The following is a 25,474-nucleotide window of genomic DNA, read 5'->3' as shown; positions in this document are numbered from 1 at the left end:
TTAGGCTAGGGTACTAGGAGTTGAATCCAAAGGTGTTTAACCACTGAGCCACATCACCATCCCTTTTTTGTATTTTATTTACAGACAGGGTCTCACTGAGTTGCTTTGTGTCTCACTAAGTTGCTGAGGCTGGCTTTGTACTTGTGAGCCTTCTGCCTCAGGCTCCTGAGCCGCTGGGATTACAGGTGTGCACCACCATGCCCAACTCCACATTGTGATATCTTTAGAGATGTTTATCTATCTCGGTTAGTGATTTTTTAAAAAATAATAGACAAATTATATGTATTTATCATGTACAACATGATATTTTCAAGTATATATACATTGCATAATGGTTGAATCTAGCAAATTAACAAATGAATTACTTCATGTAGTTATTTTTGTGGTGAGAACTTAACATTCACTCTATTTTGTGGTTTACAAGAGTATGATATACCAACATTTACCCAGCTATACACGAGATTCTTGAATTTATTTCTCCTAACTATAATTATGTATCCTTTGACCAAACCCAAACCCTCTCCCTGCTAGTGACCCCAACTTCTGGTGACCACCATTCTACTCTCAACTTCTATGAGATCAACATTTTTAGATTTCACATAAGAATGAAATCATACAGTAGTTGTTTTTCTGTGTCTGGCCTTTTTGGTTTTTTTGGTACCAGGAATTGAACTCAAGGGTGCTTAACCACTGAGCAACATCCCCAGCCCTTTTTGTATTTTAGGTAGAGACAGGGTCTCACTGAGTTGCTTAGGACCTCGCTATGTTGCTGAGGCTGGTTTCAAACTCGTGATCCTCCTACCTCAGCCTCCCAAGCTGCTGGGATTACAGGTGTGCACCACCCCACCAGGCTTGTACCTGGCTTTTATCACTGCTACCATAATACCCATCAGGATCATTCAGATTGTTACAAATTTCAGGATATCCTTCTCTTGATGACTGGATGGTATACATATGAGAAAATTTCTTTATCTGTTATTCTATTGACAGATTCTTAACATTGATTCCTTATCTTGGTAATAATGCTACAATAAATATAGTAGTGCACTTACCTCTTCAACATACTGATTTCATTTCCTTTGGATATATGCTCAGTAGTGGAATTGGTGAATCATGTGGTACTTCTGTTTTTAATTTTTTGAGGAAACACCATATGGTTTTCCATAATGCTTATACTAATTTACATTCCCACCAACAATTTGTGAGCGTTCCTTTCTTCTTCACATCCTCGTCAGCATTATTTTTTTGTCATTTGTTAATAGCCATTCTTAATGGAGTGAGGTGATATTTCACTTTGATTTTGCTTTCCATTTCCTGAAGATTAGTGATATTGGGCATTTTTCATATACCTTCTGGCTATTTTATATGTCTTCTTTTTAGAAATGTTTATTCAGGTCTTTTGAGCATTTTAGGATCAGGTCATTTATTTTCTTGCTAGTGAGTTGTTTGTGTTCCTTATACATTTTGGATATTAACTCCTTTTTGGATGTATAGTTTGCAAATATTTTCTCCCATTGTGTAGGTTGTATCTTCACTCTGTTGTTTGTTTCCTTTGCCATATTTGCCATGTAGAAGAGTTTTGGTTTGATGTACTCCTATTAGTCTACTTTTGCATTTTTGCCTTTGCTTTTTTGGGTCTTATAAAAGTAATAACCTATACCAATATCTTGAGCTGTTTCTTGTATATTTTATTCCAGTATCTTCATGTAGTACATTTAGATCCTTACTCTATTTTGAGTTGACTTTTGTATATGGTGAGAGAGAGGGGTGTAGCTTCATTCTTCTGTATATGAATATCCAATTTTCTTCATACCATTTATTGAAAACACTGTCCTTTCTCCAATGCATGTTCTTGGCACTTTTCTCAAAAATCAGTTTACTATAGATGCATGGGCTTATTTCTATGCTTTGTACTCTGTTCCATTGGGCTGTGTGTCTGGTCTTATGCCAGTGTCATGCTGTTTTGGTTACTATAGCTGTGTAGTGTGTTTTGAAGTCAGGTAGTATGATACCTCCAGCTTTGTTCTTTTGCTCAAGGTGACTTTGGCTATTTGGGGTTGTTTAGGGTCCCATGTTAATTTTAGGATTGTTTTCCCTAGTTTTATGAATAATGTCATTGGTACTTTGATAGGGGTTACATTGAATCAGTTAGTTGTTTTGGGAAGTATGAACATTTTAACTATATCCATTCTTCTAGTACATGAACAGAGGCTATCTTTCCATTTATTTGTGTCTTCGTAAATTTCTTCATCAATGTTTTATAGGTTTCAGTGATTTATCATGTTTATTGAATTACATATGTTTAACCATCCTTATGTGCCTGGGATGAATCACACTTGATCATAATTATCTTTATGTTGTTGAATTCAGTTTGTTAATATGTTGTTCAGGAGTTTTGCATCAGTGTTCATTGGGTATATTAGTCTATAGTTTTCATTTTTCATTCTTATTGGGTACTTTCAATGTGTCAGGTAATCTTCTAAGGGTTATAAATATGTTAACTTATTTAATCCTCAACAAAGTTATGGGGTAGATGCTGTTGTTCCTATGAAGAAACTGAATTGAAGACTGGCTTAATTGGCCAAACTTACTGAGTTGGTTAGCAATCATTTGAGGTTTGAATCTGGAGCTGTAATGCATTATCACTGTGCTATGTGTATATTCCTATAATGCTAGTTATCAGGAAAACCTTTAATCATCACTGTCATTATTATATACATCAGATTTTCTTTTCCTTACAAGTTGTATTAAAATACTTTGTTCATCATTTTGAAGAAAAACATAACCATGAACCCTATTAGATCTCCTATTCCTTTCCCCCTTTTCACTATGTATTAACCACTACACATTTTCCTTCCTTCCCAACCTAATGTCCCATTGTAGTATGTTGGGTTTTTTTGTTCTGTTTTTTGTTTTGGTACTGGCAATTGAAACTGGGGGTGCTTAACCTTGAGCAACATCCCAAGCTCATTTTATTTTTTTATTTTGAGACAGGGTCTCACTAAGTTGCTGAGGCTGCCTTTGAACTTAGTGATCCTCCTACCTCAGCCTCCCAGGTCACTGGGATTATAAACATGCACCACCACCCCCAGCTCAATACATTGTTTTTACTTTGTTCCTACCTCATTCTCTGGCACCTGGCTCCACTGTCCTGACAAAACACCAGCTTTCAATAAATCTCAAGTACCTACCTCTTTGTATACCAGTGTTTCTTAGTGTACCAGGAGAAAGTTAATCAAACATTCCGTTGACACTGTGAATTTATTTTTCTCAACTTCGTACAGTTCCCTGAGCTGAAAGCAATAATTTCTGATACCTTTATATTCTGGATGTTTCACAAGGGTATACTTTCACACAATGGGATTCTCTAAATTAAAACTATACATATCTATGAACTCAAGCATTTAATGTACTTCTGGGTCCTCTAGATATTAAGATTTTGGGCTCTACCTGAAGCTTTCCTTTTCAACCTGGAGCAGAAGTCACAGGTTCAGATTTCTAAGAATCTTTGAATACAATGTTCAGAATCTACAGTTTTCCTTTTATGTCTAAACACAAGTTTTGCCACAGTAGAGGCAGATGTTCACTGACACATAAAGGTCCATAACTGTTACTCATTTAAGAGCTATTTTGCACCTGAACATACATGTCACTTAAGATTGTTCCATTTTCACATGGAAACTAGAAACTCAAGTATAAAACTAACTTAATAAGGAAGTGTCCATTGGAAATACTGAAGTAGGGTAGCCTTGATGGTTATTTACTTCATCTAAGAAATTGGCTTTTTTCCGTCTCTTTCTTCTGCCATTTACGATGTTAAATTCCATCCTAAGGCTGATAAGATGACTTGATGACTGCAACAATTCCAAGATTCAAGCAACTTCCTAAAGAAGAAGAGGAAACAGTCTTTTCTAATGTTCTTCTCTTATGAATGAGAAGATTTTCCTCAGAAATACTTCTGTAATCCTCCCCAAATGTCTCATTTATCAGAGTGAAATCAGTTCCCCATCATGAGGCAGACAGTATCCTGGAGATGGATTGCTCCCAGACCAAAGAGACTCACCCCTGGAACTGGGATCAGACTCAGTGGCACAAGGCTACCCAAAGTGGGGAGGTACATTATCAAGAATACAAACAATGTTGGCAAGGATGTGGGGGAAAAGGTACACTCATACATTGCTGGTAGGATTGCAAATTGGTGCAGCCACTCAGGAAAGCAGTATGGAGTTGTCTTAGAAAACTTGGAATGGACCCACAATTTGACCCAGCTATCCCACTCATCGGTTTATACCCAAAGGACTTAAAATAAATAAACATAGTGATGATGTAGCCACATCAATGTTTATAGCTGTTCAATTCACTATAGCTAAACTATGGAACCAATGTAGATGCCCTTCAACAGATGAATGGATTAAAAAATGTGATATATATATATATATGTGTGTGTGTGTGTGTATATATATATATATGTGTGTGTGTGTGTGTGTGTGTGTGTGTGTGTATCACACGATGGAATATTACTCAGTCTTGAAGAAGAATGAAATGATGGCATTTTTTGGTAAATGAAATGGGGCTGGAGAATATCACACTAAGCAAAATAAGACAACCCCCCCCAAAAAAAAGCCAAATGTTTTCTCTGATATGAGGTTGCTAATTCACAGTGGGGTTGACCAGGGAAGAACAGAGTTACTTCATATTAGGTAGAGGTGAGTGAAGGGAGGGAAGGGCCTATGGGGATGGGAAAGATAGTAGAATGAATCAGACATTATTACCCTATGTACATATATAACTATATGATTGGTGGGATTCTACATCATGTATAGCCAGAAAAACAAGAAATTATACTACATTATATATGATATATCAAAGTGCATTCCACTGTCATGTATAACTAATTAACTAATTAACAAATTTAAAAATTTTTGAAAAGAAGTGCGGAGGTATACTTAAGCAAAAATGATGTTATTTTTTATTTTTTGTGGTGCTGGGGATTTGAACCCAGGGTCTTGTGCTTGTGAGGCAAGCACTCTACCAACTGAGCTAAATCCCCAGCCCATGATGTTCTTTTTATAAGGCTCATGGCAAGCAAAACAGTATACAAAACTCCAAGGTTATAGTAACAAAGACCACAGTCTTAGCCATTATGACCCCTATAAATCTCCATGGAGTTTCCATTTTTCCTTCCCAAGCCATCCCATGATATGAATAGATCAGAAGTTAAAAAGGATCGAGAAATACTAGTTGTATTCAGGTGGTGCTAAATATCAAATACTTTTTTTCTCAGAGTGCATAAGAATCCTGTGAAGTACGTATTACCAGCCTCCTTTAAGGATGAAAGAACTGAGTTATAAAAACATTAAGTATTCTTTACAAAAATCACTATGTAAAACCCTGTGGCAAAGTCTATATGCAAACTTTGTACTCCTTGACTCTGAAGTCTGGGTACTCCCTAATATACTATGCTACTTCCCTTTCAGAGTACTTCCAGGGCTCAGAAACTGTCTATTCATGTCTAAGCAAGCACCTAACAATCATAGGCAACTAATGTAAAGTATAAATTGTAGTATTATCATCACTGCTTCCTGGTTGTGGTGGTGACAGAGATTACTTTTTTTCTCCTTGAATTAAGTCAGGGTTTCTTAGACCTCATCACCAGGAATTTTGATTTAGGTCTAAATTCTAACTTGCACTGTGAGTTAAGAATTTTGGGACTAGGATGATAGGTTCAGGGAGCTACATAAATTTCCTGTGCCTGGGAAAGAAAAGATCTAATATTTGTGTAGCAGCTGGGTTTACAAGGGCAACTTTATTCCAACATCCAACATCCAAATGAAAAGAAGGCAGCTCTGTTCACTGGTCTTTAGCTGCCCTCTTAAAATCCACAGCCAAAGTTCAGTGTTATGTCTGTCATGTAAAAATCTTAGAAATCATTGCTCCTGTACATAACAACCAGAGAAAAATCTGAATAATCTTTGAACAGTTTTTCTTAGACCCATCAAAGAACTGAAGTCATGCAGTAAATCCAAATTTTGAAGAAAAGGCCAATTCAGAGAACACGAACTCTCCTTACATAGGATAAAAACTGCTGGAGACTTCATTTCTTACTATTTAGGTAAAAACACATGAATGGTAATTTTAACAAATTGTTACAGACTGAGTGTAGAATAGTATGAGAAGGAGAAACTCCTAGAGACCTGCAGTCTTGAGGGATCTCCACAGTTTTATGGAATTTACCTCCAGAAAATGCACCATATTATTGCAGATCCCCTCATGGCACTGGCAGTAGGAAGGAAATTGAATGCTTGTGAAATATACCCAGAATATTTGTCAAAACAAAAGCCTACTCTGCAATGGCAAAGACCTTACCAAAGCCTTATCCCAACTGAAGAAAGGCATTCCTCCTACTCTAGCCCCTCAGAGGCTCCAGTCTTATGAAAGGACAAGAAAGAAGCTAAAAAAATAACTTGTGAAAGTCATAGTGTCAGAACACAGGCCCCACAAAAGCTTTGAATTTAATTAAAATACTATAAAATACTTCCTCTCCTTCACACTTTACCATCATGCTGACAAGTCTTTAGTATAATCGCAGTGACTAACAGCTAAAAGAACTGCAAGGTGCAGGCTCTCATATGAGAATTTAGGGAGGTCTAGATTTAAGAGGGGAGACAGAAACAAGGATACTAGAGGAATTCAAAGTCTCTGCCACCTGTAGCTACAACACTAAGCACAGTCAAACTACTAACCACTTAAACATAAAACTTTCCAACAAAGTTCTGTTTACCTCAGTTCCCATTACCCAATACATCATACTCAGCTTTCAACACAAAACTACAAGTTATGTTAAGAGATTAGGAAAAATATCCAAATATAAAAAACATTCATCAGAAACAGACTCAGATATAATGCAGATATTGGATCATCAGAGAGGGATTTTAAAATAACTATATTTAATTCATTAACAGCCATAATAGATAAAAGAGACAACATGCAAGGACAAAGATGAGCAATATAAACAGAAATACAGAAACAAAATTAAATGTTAAAAATCAAAAACACTAAAAGAATTGAATAATAGCCTTATGGCCTCATCAATAAACTGGACAAAGTTAGAAAAGAATTGGTGATCTTGAATATAGATCAACAGTATTTTCCACATTGAAATGCAAAATGAAAAAAAGAATAAAACTTTGAAGAAATGTGGGACAGTTTAAAAAGATATAACATATCCATAGCTGGAGTACCCAGAAAGAAAACAAAGAATTTGGAACAGAAGAAATATTTAAAGTAATAACAGCTGTGAAGAACAGATCCAGGAATTACAAAAATACCAATCAGGATAAATATCAAAGAGTTCTAGACCTAGGCATATAATATGCAAACTGCATAAAAACAAAAATAAAATATTGCAATAAACAAATCCTACCTATAGCCAGATGTGGTGGTGCACACCTGTAAACCCAGCAATTCCCATGGCTAAAGCAGAAGGATCACAAATTCAAAGTCAGCCTCAGCAACACAGTGAGGCCCTAAGCAACTTACTGAGACCCTATCTCAAAACAAAAAAGTTTTAAAAAGGGCTGGGAATGTGGCTCAGTGGGTAACTACCTCTGGGTTCAATCCCTGATACCAAAAGAAAAGAAAAGAAAAGAAAATCCCCTACATATAGAGGAATAAGTACAAAATCTTCAGGGGACTTGTCAGATACCATGTAAGCAAGGAGAAAGTGGAACCCTGATACCAAAACCAGATAAAGACACATCAAGGAAAGAGAACTACAGACCAATATCTCTGAAGAACATAGATGCAAAAATTCTTAATAAAATATTATCAAACAGCATTGAAAAACACATCAAAAAGATAAATAAACCATGATCAAGTGGATTTCATTCCAGGGAAGCAAGGTTGATTCAACATACACAAATCAATAAATGTGATTCACCACTTAAACAGAAATAAGAACAAGAACCACAGAATCATCTCAATAGATGCATAAAAGGTCTTTGATGACATCCAACACCCACATGTTAATGCCCTTCGATAGATGAATGGATAAAGAAACTGTGGTATATATACACAATGGAAAATTACTCAGCCATAAAGAAGAATAAAATTATGGCATTTGCAAATGGATGGAGTTGGAGAATATCATGCTAAGTGAAATAAGCCAATTCCAAAAAAACCAAAGGCCAAATGTTTTCTCTGATAAGTGCCTGATGATACATAATGGCAGGGGTAAGGGAAAAAGAGAGGAACATTGGAGAAGCTAGGGATAGAAGGATCTTACCCCAATATCATAAAAGCTATTTATGACAAGCCCAAAGTCAACATCATAATAAATGGAGAAAAACAAAAAGCATTTTCTCTAAAATCAGGAACAAGACAAGGCTATACCCTCTCACCACTCCTATCTAATATAGTTCTCGAAACATTAGCCAGAGTAATCAGGCAAGAGAAGGAAATCAAAGCGATATAGATAGGAAAAGAAGAAATCAAACTATCTCTGTTTGCCAATGACATGATCCTATATCTAGAAGACCCCCCAAAAAAAACTCTCTAAAAGACTTCTAGAATTCAGTAAAGTAGCAGAATACAAGATCAACACCCATAAATCAATAGCTTTCCTATATTTCAAGAGTGATTCAGCCAAGGAAGAAATCAGGAAAACTATCCCATTCACAACAACCTCAAAAAAATTAAATACTTGGGAATCAATCTAACCATGGAGGTAAAGGAGCGCTACAATGAAAACTATAAAATACTAAAGAAAGAAATTGAAGAAAACCTTAAAAAATGGAAAGACCTCCCATGTTCTTGGATACGCAGAAATAATATTGTCAAAATGGCCATTCTACCAAAAGCAATGTACAAATTCAATGTGATCCCCATGGAAATACCAATGACATTCTTCACAGAATTAGAAAAAAATTCTGAAATTCATTTGGAGGAATAAGAGACCCAGAATAGCCAAAGTAATACTGAACATGAAAAGTGAAGTAGGAGGCATTACAATACGTGGTCTGAAATTATACTACAGAACTAAAATAACCAAAACAGTATGCTGTTAGCATCAAAATGGACATGAAAACCAATGGAACATAATAGAATACATTGAGAAAAATCCATATACTGTAGACTTTGATACATGACAAAGGTGCCAAATTATATTTTGGAGAAAAGACAGCCTTTTAAGCAAATTGTGCTGGGAAAAATGGATAGCTTTATGTAGAAAAATGAAAGTAGATTCTTATCTTTCTCCCTGCACAAGACTCAAATCAAAAAAGATCAAAGACTTATGAATTAGACCAGAAACCTTGCAACTTCTAGAAGAAAACAGAAGGTCAACACTATATCATGTCTGTGCTGGCAACAACTTCCTTAACAAGACCCCTAAAGCACAAGAAATAAAACCAAGAATCAATAAGTGGGATGCCATCAAACTAAAAATCTTCTGCACAGTGAAGGAAATGATTAAGAACATTAAGAGAGAGCCTACAGAATGGGCGAATATCTTGAACAGCTACTCCTCTAATAGGGGATTAATATCCAGAATATATAAAGAATTCAAAAAACACAATCAAAACAACTAACAACCCAATTAATAAATGGGAAAAAGAACTAAACAGAAACTTACCAAAGAAACACAAATGGCCAAATATATGAAAAAATGTTCAACATTTCTAGTAATCATGGAAATACAAATCAAAACTACACTAAGATTTCATCTTACTCCAGTCAGAATGGCAATGATCAAGAATACAAATGATAATAAATGCTGGTGAGGTTGTGGGAAAAAGGTATACTTGTACATTTTTGGTTGGACTGCAGACAAGTACAACCACTCTGGAAATCAGTATGGAGAGTCCTCAAAAAACTAGGAATGGAACCACCATGCAACCCAGCTCTCTCATTCCTTGGTATATTCACAAAAGATTGAAAATCAACATACTGTAGTGATATAGCCACCTCAATGTTTATAGCAGTAGAATTCAAAATAACTAAATTATGGAATCAATCCAGGTGCCCATCAATGGATGAATGAATTAATATATTGTGGTATATATATACAATGGAGTCCTACTCAGCCTTAAAGAAAAATGAAATTATGACCTTTGCTGGTAAATGAATGGAAATGGAGAATATCATTCTAAGTGAAATAAGACAAACTCAGAAACTCAAAGGTCAAACGTTTTCTCTCATGTTTGGAAGTTAGAATAAAATAAAGGAAAGGGGAAGAGGAAGCTAGGATATCATAAAGATATAGGAGAATCAGTAGTGTAGAGGAAGGAGATTTCCAGAACCCCAGAGTGCTGGGGACTCGAACCTGGGCCTCCAGCATGAGAGTCTGGCCCTCTACGAAATGTGCTATATGGCCCGCTGCACTGAGGAAGGAGATTGAGAGGCAGAGTGTATGTCAAAATACACCCTACCGTCATGTATATCTATAAACAACAAACAATAAAATAAAATAAATCATGTTATGTGCATATATAAATATACCACAGGGAATTTCATCTTTATAAGTAAAAAAGAGCCAATTAAATATAAATAAATAGATGAGTGAAAGGAAGTCTAGCAGACTAGAGGAAGGAGAAAGGGGGAGGAGAGAGAGTATGGGAGAAATAGGGTGGGAAAAGGGAGGATTGTGAACTGAAATTGAATTCCATGTATGTATAAGTTTGTGAGGATGATCCCAACCACTATGTATAATGATAATGATCTAATAAAAAAATAAAATAAAAATGAGAAAATGCAGCAAAATATTTAAAATGAAAAGCACCAACCTTTGGCCTGGGATTGTAGCTCAATGGTAGAGCATTTTCCTAGCACAGGTGAGGCACTGAGTTCAATCCTCAGCATCACATAAAAATAAATAAATAAAGGTATTGTGTCCATCTACAACTAAAAAATTTTTTTAAACCCTGTATTTCTATGACCACTGGAATTGTCCTTCAAACAAACACAAAGAAGAAATAATTTCTCAAATAGGAACAGAGGATATACTCATTGCCAGCAGATCTACCCTACAAATAAGGTTAGTAAGTTTATCAGGCAGCAGCTCGGGAGGCTGAGGCAGGAGGATCACAAGTTCAAAGCCAGCCTCAGCAACTTAGTGAGTACCTACGCAACTTAGAAAGACATTGTCTTAATATAAAAAATACAATAGGGCTGAGGATGTGCTCAGTGTTTAAGTGCCCTGGGTTCAATCCCTAGTAACCCCCTCCCCCACCACAAAAAAAGTTCTTCAGGAAGAAGAAACAATAATACTGGTTAGAAACTTACATCTAAATAAAGAAAAGTAGAGTGATGGAGTACAAATAAATGAAGACATGCTTGCTAGTGCCTTCATCATTGTTCATCTCAGTGTTTTACCATCCTCACATGTAATACTCAGGTCCAGTTTGACCAAACCAGGAAGAGGGAATTTTCACTCTCTTGTTCTGAAACGACTATGCTACTAATGTATTCATCAAAAGCACATGAGAATTTCATTTATAAATGTTTTGAGTATACAATTTTTCCTGTTTTTATAAGTGAATTACACCTCCCAGCCTTATAGATTTTGAAATAATACAACATAATTTACTTTAAAGTTCTCTCTCTCTCCCTCTCAGGGTGCAATGGACTTTATTGTTGATGAAGTGACAGTAGGGCTCCCTAAGGCCATCTGCTCCTTCAGGAGTCTGGGATGGATACTGGGGGTGGGGTGGGATTCTCAGTGTGATGAAGGATTGAGTTGTGGGATAGGGTCTCCCCAGCAGCTGAGGGTCTTTCTCTTCCTCTTGTGTTCTTGCTGGGGTGGGTGGGCCAGGGACTCTAACTCTTTGGATGCTGCATAGACCATAAAATCTACCACCCTGTTGCAGTAGCCAAATTCACCATAATACTAGAAAATGAGCTTGAAAAAGTGATTGTTGAGGGCAATGCCAGTGCCAGGATTGAAGGTGGAAGAGTGGGTATCACTGCTCAAGTCACAGGAGACAACCTGATCCTTGATGTAGCCCAGGATGCCCTTGAGGGGACCCTCTGATGTCAGCTTTGCCAACTTCTTCTTCTTCATTTTTTGGTACCAGGGATTGAACCCAAGGGTACTTAAACACAGAACCACATCCCCAGCCCTTTTTATATTTTATTTAGAGGGAGGGTCTCACTAAGTTGCTTAGGGCCTCACTAAGTTGCTGAGGCTGGCTTTGAACTTGTGATCCTCTTGCCTCAACCACCCAAGCTGCTGGAATTTCAGGCATGTGCCACCACCTGGCATTCATCACCTTCTTGATGTCATATTTGGCAGCTTTCTCCAGGTGGTAGGTCAGATTTTTGACTGACATATTGAGGGTGGGCATACAGAAGGCCATGCCAGTGAGCTTTCCATTCAGTTCAGATATGACCTTGCTCACAGCCTTGGCAATATCAATGGATGCAGGGATGATGTCCTGGGAAGCCCCACAGTCATCATGCCAGAGTTTCCCAGCAAGGCAGTCCACTGTCTGAGTGGTAGTGATGGCATGGACTCTGGTCATTTGCCACAATGCCAAAATTGACATGGATGTCTTTGTTCAGGGGAGCTAAGCAGTTGGTGGTGCAGGAGGCATTCCTGATGAACTTGAGGGAGTTTGCACCCATCACAAACATGGGGGCATCAGCAGAAGAGGCAGAGATGATTACCATTTTAGCACGACCCTTCAAATGAGCCCTGGCAACAAGCCCTGGCCTTCTCCATAGGAGTGAAGACACCATAGTGGACTCCATGACATATTCAGTACCAGCATCACCCCTTTGATGTTGGTGGGATCTTGCTCTTGGAAGATGGAGATGGACTTTCCATTGATTACAAGTTTCATGTTCCTTGACTTGATTGTACAATTGAACTTTCATTGGGTGGAATAATACCAGAACACATGGACAATGTAGTTGAGGTCAATGAATGTGTCATTGATAGCAGCAGTATTCGCTTTGTCAGAATTATACCTGGTGCCCAACAAGACCAAATTCATTCAACCCTCACTATTGTGTCTCAGGAACACAACTAGCACTGCATGAGATGTGGCTGTCAAATAGGGCTTCCTCAGAGCTAATAACTTAGCAATTTGGTATGGGCACATACATATGCACACATATGAAACGTGTGTTTGTGTATATCAAGGGTTTTTTTAAACAAAGCTTGATTTCCATAAAAGGAATCATATATATTACTCTACAATTTCCATTTTCACTTAATATTGGATCTGGAGTTATTTCCATTTTGGCATATAGAGAGCTATTTCACTCTTTCTGATATCACAGTAAAGTAGAATAGTACTTCATCAAATAAATGTACTACTTTCCCTATTGATGGACATATATTTACAATTGTTATTATAAGAAATACCTTTAGTGAATATCCTTGTGCATACAGATTGAATATCCCTAATCCAAAATGCTCAGATTTCAGAGTTTTTCAGATTTCGGAAAATTTACAGACTTTACAGGTTGAGCATCCCCAATCTGAAATCTCACATACTCCAAATAATAAGCTTGTGATGCTTCAAAATTTAAGTTCCAATTTTGGAGCACTTCAGATTTTTGGATTAAAGATGCACAACTTTTAAACAGTTCTGCTCTCAAGCATTTTGGATAAGGGATGGATGCTCAACTTACATAACTAGCACCTTCTAAATTACAGTATACTGATCTGTCGGATTGAGGAACTCCCAAAGGGAATACAAATTAACAAATAAAAGAATCATTAATTTTTGCTGACTTTTTGTGTCTTATAAAATGGAGGTATTCTTACTATTTCTAATATGTGTGTGCTTCAGGAGCTGACTCAAAATCTACTTGCCTCTTGCTTCCTTCCTCTATTGAAAAACCATGTAGGCAGCCATCTCCTGTGTGGCTGACTCTGGGCCAAGCGCTGGGTTTACAGGCATCAAAGATAAAGGCATAGCTGTAGAATATTAGCATGGAGCTGAAAATAATAAAAGACTACTATGGAATTTTCACGACTCACTGGCAACTTAACTCCTTACCACTGATTTTCTACTTAGAAGCTGAGGCTACAGAGGTGAAAAAACACTGAAAAGGGGGTCCATCTTTCATGGAATATATAATCTGAATTCAACCACCTCGCCTTTTCAGTGTGTCAAAAATTGTATATGATGGGGCGGGGGAGTGCACATGCATTTATTAAACAGGAAGCAGGACTGAGAGAAAGAGGAAGTTGAGGAGAGCCGGGGAAATCCGTCTTCAGAAACTGCATGGGTAAGGAACTCTTTTCCCAACAGAACAGACTGCATGGATCCAGGACAGGTCCTAGCTGGTGCCTTACACTTTGCAGGGGACAACAGGGGGAGAAGTGTATAACCCCTCTTGCTGGTCCTGGGAGAGCAAAGCCCTGCCTTGGACAGCTGTGGGGACGACCCAATGGCCAAGTGAACTGCCCCTGGGAACGAGATATCTATCGCCAGTGTGGCAGAAAGGGTAACTGTTGGCGCAGAGCAGCAGTGGGTCTCCTAGGGCTAAGGGTCTAGGTCAGTCTTCCTTTGGAAGGGGCACAGTGGTGAGGCCTTTCAAAGGATTCCCCCACTTCAGTTCTCCAAGCAACAGGAGTGCCTTCCTCCCCTTCATGGCTCCAGGAAGCAGTGAAGGAAAAACATGGAAGAGCCAGTCCAGAGCCCCCTTGGCGGTCTGCAGTGAGGTCACCTGTCCACCCCCCCAACCCCGCAGCCTGCAGTCGTGACACCCCCTCCCATTAGCGTCTGGAAGGAGGGGGAGTGGAAGGAGGGGGGCAGGCACTGCGCAGTCTGGGGTGCAGGCACACCGAGGGGCGGCTTGGTATCCATCCGCTGCTCCCTCCAGCGCGGCTCTTCCCGACCTCCCGATCGCGCTCCCCGCAGCCCCCAGCCGCCCGCCCGCCCGCCGGTCCCACCGGGGTAGCAGCGCGGGACACGGGCGGTGGTCTGCACGCTGAGGTGCGCGGGGAGCGACTGAGGCAGCTGGTGTTAAGCCGCCCCTCAGACCCCGGCTGGCGCTGGCCCCGCCCACCTCTGGGTCGGAACTACGGTGGGCCTGGGAGGGGGCGTCGAGCCCATTCGCGCCGTATCCCTCCGCCCCCTTCCCGACACCCTCGCGGCGAGCGGTTCTTGCCGCATCCTGCGCAGCCCCTGCCCGGTTTGGTGCAGAGGCGTGGGGGCGGGACGCCTCTTTGCAATTCCGAGCGCACGGAGAGCGGTGGGAGTCTGAGTGAGGAGCTGCCAGAGGAGAGCAGAGGACCGGATAGGAGGGGTATCCCGACGTCCTGGGCCCTGAGCCTGTGAAGGCAAGTGGGGGCGTGCAGGGGGCGTGGGGTGGTCTTTCACTGTGGCCAGCTGACAGCCCTCCCCGCAGACGCTGGCAGCCAGGCAAGGAGGCGGCGAGGTGGCGGAGCCCGGCCCTGAGAGGGGTTCGCGGAGCCTGGGGACCCCTGGCGAGGAAACTGCAGTGACCCGCGCTGGTCGGGGCAGGGGGCGGGGTGGCCTGAGAGGCTCGGCCAGAGCCTCCGGAGGCCAACTGCGCCAACCACTTCCCAGCCCGCTTTCCCAGCGCCCGCGCGCCGCCCTCGACGGTGTCTGTGCCCGGTGAGAGCCCTGGGGGGAGGCTGTGAGGGAGAAATGGCGGCTCAGGAGCTGAAGCAGGGGGCACCCGGGAGGCCGCAGTGCGCGGGAACAGGAACAGGGGCTGGTATACAAATTCTGTCCAGCCCAGCAGGCATAGCGGGAAGTGAGTTGCCTTTGTCACACCAGCTGTCCTGGAAAGGGGCCTGTTGGACCCTGCGTCCCAGGTGCTGTCCCTTCCCACAGACTCCTGCTTGATGTGAAAGTATCTCATGTTTGAGGCAGGTCTGGTAAGTGTTCTGGGGAATGGGAGCAGTGAGAGGGTAGTTATGAGGAAATTGAAATGAAATCTTCATCAACCTTTAGTACAGCACTGCCTTATTTCGTTCTATATTTAGATTCCCATGCCCAATTTAGTACAACCAAATTGTCAGAATGAGTTGGTAGAATTTCATAACAGCAAGCTCTGTAAATTAATGGTGTGGTCTTTATTTATTTATTTATTTATTGCATTCAGAATCTGTTTTCTTAACATCCCAGTGCACTATAAATATTTTGATGTGTGAGAATAGGAGGTCAGAGTAGATGGAAAATCTTTCTGAATGATATATTTAGAACATTTGAACTTCAGTCTGCTTCTGTGGTTTCTCTTTCTGGAAACTCAAACATCACCCATCACAGCCTCACATTCCCTCTCATTTTTATACAGAAAGAGTGGCACAGAAGATTTTGAGGTGTTTTTGTTGGTGGGTATCTGAGGAATGATGAGAGAGCTAGTCTTCATTACCTTTGCTCCTCATTGTCAAAAAGGAGTTGTTCAAACTTGGATTCTGGAAATCTGTCTGTTAACATGTTTTTTTACCATTGTTAAATATTGTCTTGATTGCTGAATGTCTGCTTCTTTTTATAGGTACTGACTCTTCTCTAACCAGGAGACTCTTTGGTGCCGAGGATAGCATTTCATGAGGACCCCTCCTTTGTGGCCAGGCTGGCATTGGTGGTGAATGAGGTAGGATCTATATATGTATGAGGGTTGACATCATGCAGAGATGGTATTGAAATAATAATGCACATTAGCTTCCCTGCCTGCTTTCTAAACAATTGTCTAAGTTCCACTATCTATTCCTGTACCTCATATTTTTTTTTCAGGCAAAGAGGTGTATCCTTTGCTAGGAAAATGACTGACTTCAGAGTTGGAAGGAAATAGGCTGCAGGTCTTGAGGGGTTTGGCTTAGGAAACTTTGGAGGGAGCAGACTGGTGGGAGACATTTGGCATAGGCTTGAATATGCAAAAGCATGTTATAACCCTTGTCAAGTGTATTGTACCATCTTCTTTTTTTTTTTCTTCTATCTATTGGTCTGTTCTTTTCTAGGTCCCTGTAGGGATCTGTAGATAGCTGTTCACTTGGAAGTTAATTAAAAAAGAAGCAAAACTATTCATTTGGATCCAAGGTGGGTGTGAGTGTGTGAATAGCCCCCGTTGATTGGGGTTAGGGGTGGCTGTTGGCAAGTGGGTGAGGTCAAATCATATCTTGGAGACATTGTTTTCCAACTTTCCTGACTCTTGGCCCTCACATTTGTGTATAGATAATGTGGGCAGGATAAGTCAAGACTGCTTATGGTAGGTAATTGGTTGATATTGGAACAGAAAATGTGAAGAGAAGCCATGAGGAAAACTAGGGGTGGTGCAGAAATGTTATATAAAAATATCTAGGTATTAAGATACCAAAGTGCAGTCAGTCTAGCAAACACTGAAAATTACAATCCCACGTGTATTTTTGTCTGTAGGTCTGTTTGTGGGTCAGCTGTTGCTCTTTATCAACACTGAAAGCAAGGAAGAGGACAAAATTGCACTGGATCAGTGCAGGTTGGTGTGAAATCTCTCTGGGTATACCTATAGTGTTTGGTAGTATGTATCAGTATGGCTCCAAAGGGGCTGGGTACTCCTTATCCTCTTCTACATTCAGCAAGCTTACCTACCATTCCTGTTGTTTAATACAGAGGAAAAAAAGAAAAGAATGGTAGTACTTGGGCAGGATGTTTGGGCATTAGTGGGATGTGCAGGGGATAAATGAGGTAGCAGAGTTTTCTTTCTTTTTTGGTACTTCACCACTGAGCTATATCCTCAGCACTTTTTTATATTTTATTTTGTGACAGGGTCTCACTAAGTTGCTTAGGGTCATGCTCAATTGCTGAGGCTGGCCTCAAACTTGCAATCCTCCTGCCTCAGCTTCTCAGTCACTGGGATTACAGGTGTGTGCCACCATACCCAGGTAGTAGAGTTTTTTAGTAATCCACTTCTACCATACAATCCATCTCTACTATTGTATCCTTTTATGCAAATCTGTATAGAAAGGCAAAGTTTGAGGAGACTCAAAGCCCGTTTCTTTCTTCACCTCAGGTTTATCTCCAGTGGTGGCTGTGGTGGCCCCAAATTGACAGAAGATTTTCACATTCAACAGGTCTGCATTCAGAAACCATCATCCTCCAGCAGCCCAAGTATTCCTCTACACTGTCTGTATCATCAACAGAGACTGTCTGCTTAGAAAGGGGACTGTGGGACTGCTAAACTGACAATTGACTCTTGCCACCAAGTTCATCTCTGACCCAATAAGAAAGTAAAGACACTGACGTGGGACACACTGAGAACCAAGGCTAGGACTGGACAAGGCTGTATAACTGCTGTTCAAGCATGACTGGGACCAAGAATAAGACTAAAGCCCAGGCCAAAACTGAAAAAAGAGCAAATGTACAGGCTAAAGGTGGAGCAGAGAGGGAGGCTACTGGCATATCCAAACCTGTAGCCAAGACCCGGTCCAAAGCAAAAGTCAAGGCACGACCTAAAACAGATGCAGTTGCAGAGACAAAAGCAGTATCTAAAAATAGGGTTGTTGCTGAGACTAAGGAAGGAGCCCTATCAGAGCCTAAGGCTCCAGTGAAAGCCATGGCAAATATCAGTCCCAAGGCTGAGAATGAGGCTACCAGCTCCACAAGTAAAGATAATACTGGTGTTGATACTTGGTTCTGGGCCGGGGAAGAGTCCAGTATCAATTCTTGGTTTTGGAAGGGAGATGAAGCTAGTAATCGTGCCAGTGCTAAAGATGAAAATAAAGCTCATATTGGTGGCCAAGTTCGTCCTGAGTTGGAGCCTACACCTGGGGTCAGCAGCAAGCCTAGGTCAGGGGCTGAGGAGGAAGAGGAAGAAAATGTTATTGGGAACTGGTTTTGGGAAGGAGATGATGCTAGTTTTGACCCTAATCCTAAGCCTGTGAGCCGAATAGTTAGGCCTCAGCCTGTTGATGAAATTAATGAAAAAAATAGACCCAAGGACTGGTCTGAGGTAACTATCTGGCCCAAAGCCCCTGCTGTAACTCCAGCAGTGTTAGGATTTAGATCCCAGGTCCCATCTGAGACAAAGCCCTCTTCATATATTGTCCTGGCCTCAACAGAGGAAACTACTCATTCTTCACCTGCTGCAGCAGCCTGCTCTTCTAGGAGCACTCGCTCAAATTCACAGCCTATGCCTGAGTACCCATTTGGTTCTGACCCTTGCATCCAGACTATAGATGAAATTAGACGCCAAATCAAGATCAGAGAGGTGAATGGGATTAAGCCATTTGCTTGCCCTTGCAAAATGGAATGTTACATGGATTCTGAGGAATTTGAAAAGCTTATTAGCATACTTAGGTCAACTACTGATCCTCTCATTCATAAAATAGCACAGATTGCAATGGGTATCCATAATGTTCATCCATTTGCCCAAGAATTCATTAATGAAGTGGGTGTAGTGACACTTATTGAAAGCTTGCTCAGTTTTCCTTCCCCTGAAATAAGAAAAAAGACGGTAATTACTCTGAATCCTCCTTCTGGGGATGAAAGACAACGCAAGGTGGAATTACATGTGAAGCATATGTGTAAGGAAACCATGTCTTTCCCCTTGAATTCACCTGGACAGCACTCTGGATTAAAGATACTAGGGCAGCTGACTACTGATTATATTCATCACTATATTGTTGCCAATCACTTTTCAGAGCTTTTCCATTTGCTATCCCAGGGAAATCGTAAAACTAGAAATCTTGTCTTGAAAGTACTTTTGAATATGTCTGAAAATCCAACAGCAGCCAGAGACATGATCAATATGAAGGCATTGGCAGCATTAAAACTCATCTTTAACCAGAAAGAGGCAAAAGCCAACCTTGTTAGTGCTGTGGCCATATTTATCAACATAAAGGAGCATATAAGAAAGGGCTCAATTGTAGTTGTTGATCACTTGAGTTATAATACACTTACAGCCATTTTCCGTGAGGTTAAAGGGATCATTGAAGCAATGTAAAATGAGCCAGAAATGAAAGAGAACACTGAACAGTCTTCAAATTCTGACAGACTGAACATTCCCAAAGAGGCTTGCATAATGTTTTGGTTATTAGAGTGTGCACAATATTCATTGTATTGTTAACATAATGTTATCTGTGATAGGCTCTAGCTTGGAGCTGTGTTTTGGTGCATCAAATGAATATTAAATCTAGAGGTGAAAATGTTTGTTGATTTCTATCTTGTCTAAGCAGGCAGATTTTTAACATTTTACTTAATAAGAGTAAATCAGTTTATTATACATAAAGTAACTTGAACATTAGTATCTTACATCCATTTGTGGCTTCAAGTGGCAGAAAAGAATATTATTGAGTTATCTCTTAACAGTAATATGGCATATATACACACAAAGATAACCAATAATACAGTGTGTGTATATACACACACACACACACACTCATTCCCAAATGTGACTTCTCAAAACATAGAGGCAGGTGTTGTTATAACTGTTTAATGTAAGAGAAATGTCTAATTTTCCCTTATTCCAGCTATACCAGACACTTACTGTACAATATAGATATGAACCAGCATTTCAGATGAAATGTAATATATTACAGTAAATGACAAAACCCCTAGACAGTGAGGCTTAAGTAAAGGGAGTGAAAGGAAAGCCATACATTGATAGCATTCTCAGTACATTCTTTCCCAATGACAGAACAATCCCGAGAAAGGAAGCCAAACCACTGATCCTTCCCCAAACACATCCTTTCCCAGTGACAGTACAATAGGACCCTGAAGGGAAGGAGATAAACACTGAATGCTGAGCCCAGACCCTCAACTCTCCAAGAAGAACTACTGCCCAGTAAAAACAGATTTTCAAATTCTCACAAACCAGTTTCCTGAGTGCCCAAACTGATATGCTCACTAGACCACCCCTCAAAATAAGCTATATAGGTCCAGTTCCTTTCTTTGTTCAGTGGCTCATTTTCCACCAGGAAGGTGGGTCCACTGATGCCATTGCATCCCTGTATCCCTTGTTGCTGTGTGAAGCTTTTGTTCCTGAATAAACAGCTGAGATGATTTGTGAAGTTTGCATCCTTCCTGGTCTTTTTGTGCTAACATAATATTTGTTCATTTTTAAAAATTTTCTTACTACATTTATAATTCTTAAATCATTAGGCTGTTTCATTTATGTCAGATACATCTCACAGAATAAAAGGGAGGTATAAGTGGGGAGAAAACACTTGTTTAGTGCTTACTCTGTCAGACTCACAATAAAAAATTTCCCTCCTTTTACAGCGATCCCATGAACTAGATACTTATGTTATTATTAAAACTCATTATTCTGGTTTCCCCAGTGAATGAGAAGAGTTAAATACTTTTTCCTAGATTCCCACAGTAGGCAGGTGTCATTGCTCTTTCTTCCTACACCAGAACCCATCTCTCCACACGACCTTACAGTCTTTGACTTTTTTAGGTAGTAGCTTTCAAAGTTCAGAGACTGGTTGTAGCTGTTTGATTTTGCAGTGGATTATGTCACTTCCTTTTGTGGACAAATGCACTTGTCATTTTGCATTTGGCTATACCTGGCTGGAGGTTAAGAAGAAAGTCTGAGATGAATGCATGTATTTTACCTGGCAGCATCTGGGAAATAGTAGATGTTCAAAACTTTGTTGAATGAATAAGATGTAGGTGTGGAGTTACCAGAAATTGAAAGTTCCTATATACCCTTTTTCTATTAATATGTCCTCTTTTTAAAAAGAGCTGGGATCATTCTGAATATTTCACATTCTGCATTGGAAAAAGTAGTTGCTTTCTTTCTCTTTGAAAAATCATACCTTAATTTTTTCATTTATGTTTTATTCTCCTTTGTGTCATATGAAAGGACAGATGCTGTGTCTTTTACTAGTAGGCAAGTCCATTTTCTGCATTTGTACTAGCTGAAACCGAGAGTAAATTTAACTGCAGAAATTTAGATCCAGAACTGCAGCTTCAATAATACATAATAGGAAAACAGAGTGGCACTACTGTCTCAACATACAAGACAGTGATTCCTGGAAGTCCACATGGTCTTAAAAGCATCTCAGGACTTGGGTCTATGGTTGAATTCTCTAAGACTCGTGGTAATAATTACAGACCCTGGTCTGAGCTTTAGAGAAAATTTTTATGTATGAAACCATAAAATGATTTGAGATTTTTGGGCCGTTAAGAAACTCAAGATCATACTATAAATATCATTTGTAACTTGTTTCCTCACAACTAACTATATCATATATAGTTATATATATTTTCATGTCAATAAATATGATTCTGCAAAGTATTTTTGAATAATGTTTTTCCTGTGTTAACACTTGATGTAGTTTTGAGAAATTTTATTGCATATCCTTAACATATAATATGCATAAATTCATCCTTTTGCAAAAATAGTGTAATGGTTAATATGAATTGTCAATTTGATTGGATCAAGAGGTGCCGATGATTAGGAGGCTTCTGGATATGTCACTGAGGTTGTGTGTAGGACTGATTGGCATGTGGGATAGCAAATTGAAATGGAGACCCTCCCTAAATGTGGGCAGCACAGTCCAATAGGATGGTGACTTGGATGGAACGAAAGTCGGAAGAACAAGGAAGCAGCAACAGACGGATGCTCAATTCTTGAATGAGTTGTCGATTGCTCCTGCAATGCCTGAGGATATCAGACTCTCACTTTTTCACTCTTCAAAGCAGACTCTGCCAGTGGTTCTCCAGGGAGTTTCCAGAAGCCTTTGGTTTCAGACTAGGGTAGCACTGTTGATCCCTCTTGTTCTGGGGCTTCAATCACTTGGACTGTGCAGCTACTGGTTCTTCCAACTCTCCAGCTTTCAGACAACCAATGTGGACTATCCAGCATCTGGTCATGTAAGCCAATCTAATAAATCCCCTTTCTATAATCATACTTCCTGTCGATTCTGTTCCTCTAGAGAACCCTGACTAATACCAGTAGTATTCAGTCACTTTTACTTTTGTCTTAAATTATTTTTCCAGTTCAGTATTATTCAGATCTACCATATGCTTTCTGTTTAATAGCTTTGTTGAGCTATAATTGACGTACATTACACTGCATATTTCAAGCATACAAATTGAGATTTATACATATATATATATATATATATATACATATATATATACATACCATAACCACAATCAAAATAGTGAAAATACCCAACAACCCAAAAACTTTTTTATGCCTTTTTGTAATCCCTCCCTTCCTGTGTCCCTCTATACCCAGGCAACTACTGATCTGCATTCTAACATGATAGAATCATTTTCTGAAGTCATATACTAATAGAATTATACAGCATGTACTCTTTTGGGAGGGGGGAGCCTGGATTATTTCACTCAGCATAATTGTATGAGTTTCATTCATGTCATGTATCTCAGTAGTTCATTACTTTTTATTTACAAGTAGTAGTCCACTACATGGCTTTTTCAGTTTCGTTATCCATTCAACAGCTGACATTTGGGCTCAGATTTTGGTTATCACAAATAAAGTTGCTATGACAATTCATGTATTTATGTTTCTATGCACAAATATGTTTATTTCTTCTGAATGAATAAATACCTAGGAGTGGAATGATGGATCATATGGTAGTTATATGTTTAATATTTACATTTTTCAAAGTGATTATGCATTTTTTAAAATATATTTTTAGTTGTAGTTGGACATAATATATTTTATTTATTTATTCATTTATCATTATTATATTTTGCAGTGCTGGGGATTGAACCCGGGGCCTTGTGCTTGTGAGGCAAGCATTTTACCAACTGAGCTACATCCCCAGCCTTTTATTTATTTCTTATGTGGTGCTGAGAATCAAACCCAGTGCCTCATATGTCCTACGCAAGCGCTCTACCACTGAGCTACAACCCTATTCCTGATTATGCAATTTTACATTCCCATAGTGGTATATGAGAGTTATGATTGTACATTTTACATTTCCACAGCAGTGTATTGAGTTATGATTCATCTACATCTTTGCTAGTAGTTGGTATGGTCAGTCTTTTTAATGTTATCCATATCACATAGTAGATGTAATAAGCATTTCTCTGATGACTAAAGGTATTGAATGGTGTGTGTGTGTGTGCGTGCATGATACTGGGTACTGAAACCAGGTCCTCACACAGGCTAGGTAAGTGCTATACCACTGAGCTATATCCCCACTCCTTTTTACATTTTTATTTTTAAAAAGGGTCTCATTAAATTGTCCAGGGTGGCCTTCACCTTGGAATTCACTTACCTCAGTCTCCCAAGTTACAGGTGTGAACTTGAATATCTTTTCATATGTATATTTGCCATCCATATATCATCAATGAAATATGGGTAAATCTTTCCCAGTTTTTAAATTTATTCTCAATTGCTGCATTATAGTTATGCATAAAAGTGGAATTTATCATGAGATGTTCGTATATGAACATAACATCCTTTGGTTGATTTCATTCTGCTGTTTCTCTCCTTTCTCATCCCTTGACTCTTTCCCTTGTTCTCCTCACGTCACCACGCCTGACTTTAGTGTCATTTTCAGCGCAAACAGAATTTCTGACAAGTACTTCCATTTCTTTCGCCTTAAGGAGTGGAATTCCAAATATTGCCTAAGTCCCTGCCTAATTCCTCTAATTAGTATGCTTTCTCAAGTGATGGCCTGAATAGAGATGTTTTCTCTCCGTCACATGCAAGAAGACAGGATTGGGGATGTAGCTCAATATTGGAGTGCCTGCCTAGCAGGCTAAGTGCTCAGGGTTAGATCCCCAGCACTAAAAAAATCTAGGAGACAAAAGTCCAAGAGGGCATTTCCGGTGTGGCATCGCGGTTGCTATAGAAACCTGACGTCATTACGGCGACTGTGATGACTTTCGAAAAGAGAACGATATGCTCTGGTTGGAGAGCAGCTTCCTGTCTCCGGATGTTTGGACTCAGCGCAGGGTGTGGGTGCCCTGCGGTGGGGGCTGAGCCCCACTGTGGTGTCGGGAGATAGAGGGATCCCAGACCCAAGGCGCCCTGTACCCACTCTAGGACTCGGTTCCTCACTGACTGGAGAGGGAGAGAGATGTGGGAATGCTCTCATCCCCAGGCAGCGTGATGACCTGCTCCAGAGTGTCCTGGACCTGCTTTCCATCTAAGGCGGAGTGCGGGAGGACAACAAAGGGAACAGCCCTCTGTGACCCAGCTCTCCTCTGTAAAATGAGAGTAGGAATGCTCACCCACAGGCCCACCCACGTGCAAACTCATAGCCCTATGGTTATTGTGGGATCACAAATATATGTGTGAATATAGGCCACTTCTTTTCAAATTTGTCGTTAGGGGATAGATGAGGAAAGGAATAGAAAAGGGCTCTGGTGAGAATCCCATTGTACCTTCCGGTTGTCAAGATTTCTATTCAACTGTATTAGCATCATTGGTCACTGACCCAGTGGGTAGCATGGTGCCAGGTGCATAATTTCTCCAATAACAGTTATTGCTGAACTTTTTCTTCCTGGGCAGCTCTTGATTGGGTGACTGAGCTCATGTTGGGTGTCTGAAGAAGGTGGGATCTAAGTATTTGGATCGCAATGACTGT

The 25,474-nt window shown here is 39.9% G+C and overlaps 1 protein-coding gene and 1 pseudogene across 3 annotated transcripts in view; one reads left to right on the top strand and one right to left on the bottom strand.

Annotated features, from left to right (window-relative positions):
- The window catches only part of Gprasp3 (G protein-coupled receptor associated sorting protein family member 3), a 32,632-nt gene extending 10,458 nt beyond the window's left edge, over positions 1–22,174 (top strand). The window contains exons 1-5 of one of the 3 annotated variants that reach the window (XM_047535752.1): positions 15,368–15,593; positions 16,480–16,578; positions 16,943–17,021; positions 17,358–17,436; positions 17,971–22,174. In XM_047535752.1, the coding sequence (XP_047391708.1) occupies positions 18,262–19,902 (1,641 nt within the window). In that variant the 5' untranslated portion in view covers positions 15,368–15,593; positions 16,480–16,578; positions 16,943–17,021; positions 17,358–17,436; positions 17,971–18,261 and the 3' untranslated portion in view covers positions 19,903–22,174. Of the gene's footprint in view, positions 1–15,367; positions 15,594–15,716; positions 15,736–16,479; positions 16,579–16,942; positions 17,022–17,357; positions 17,437–17,970 lie in introns of those variants that run through there. The other 2 variants (XM_047535751.1, XM_047535750.1) reach the window with 2 other exon arrangements.
- Positions 11,714–12,992, bottom strand: LOC124971574 (glyceraldehyde-3-phosphate dehydrogenase-like; annotated as a pseudogene).
- Positions 22,175–25,474: the final 3,300 nt, after the last annotated feature.

The sequence above is a fragment of the Sciurus carolinensis genome, chromosome X (assembly GCF_902686445.1).
Source record: "Sciurus carolinensis chromosome X, mSciCar1.2, whole genome shotgun sequence".
NCBI lineage: Eukaryota > Metazoa > Chordata > Mammalia > Rodentia > Sciuridae > Sciurus > Sciurus carolinensis.
Note: the sequence above shows the minus strand (reverse complement) of the source record. Positions and strands in the feature narration are given on the sequence as shown.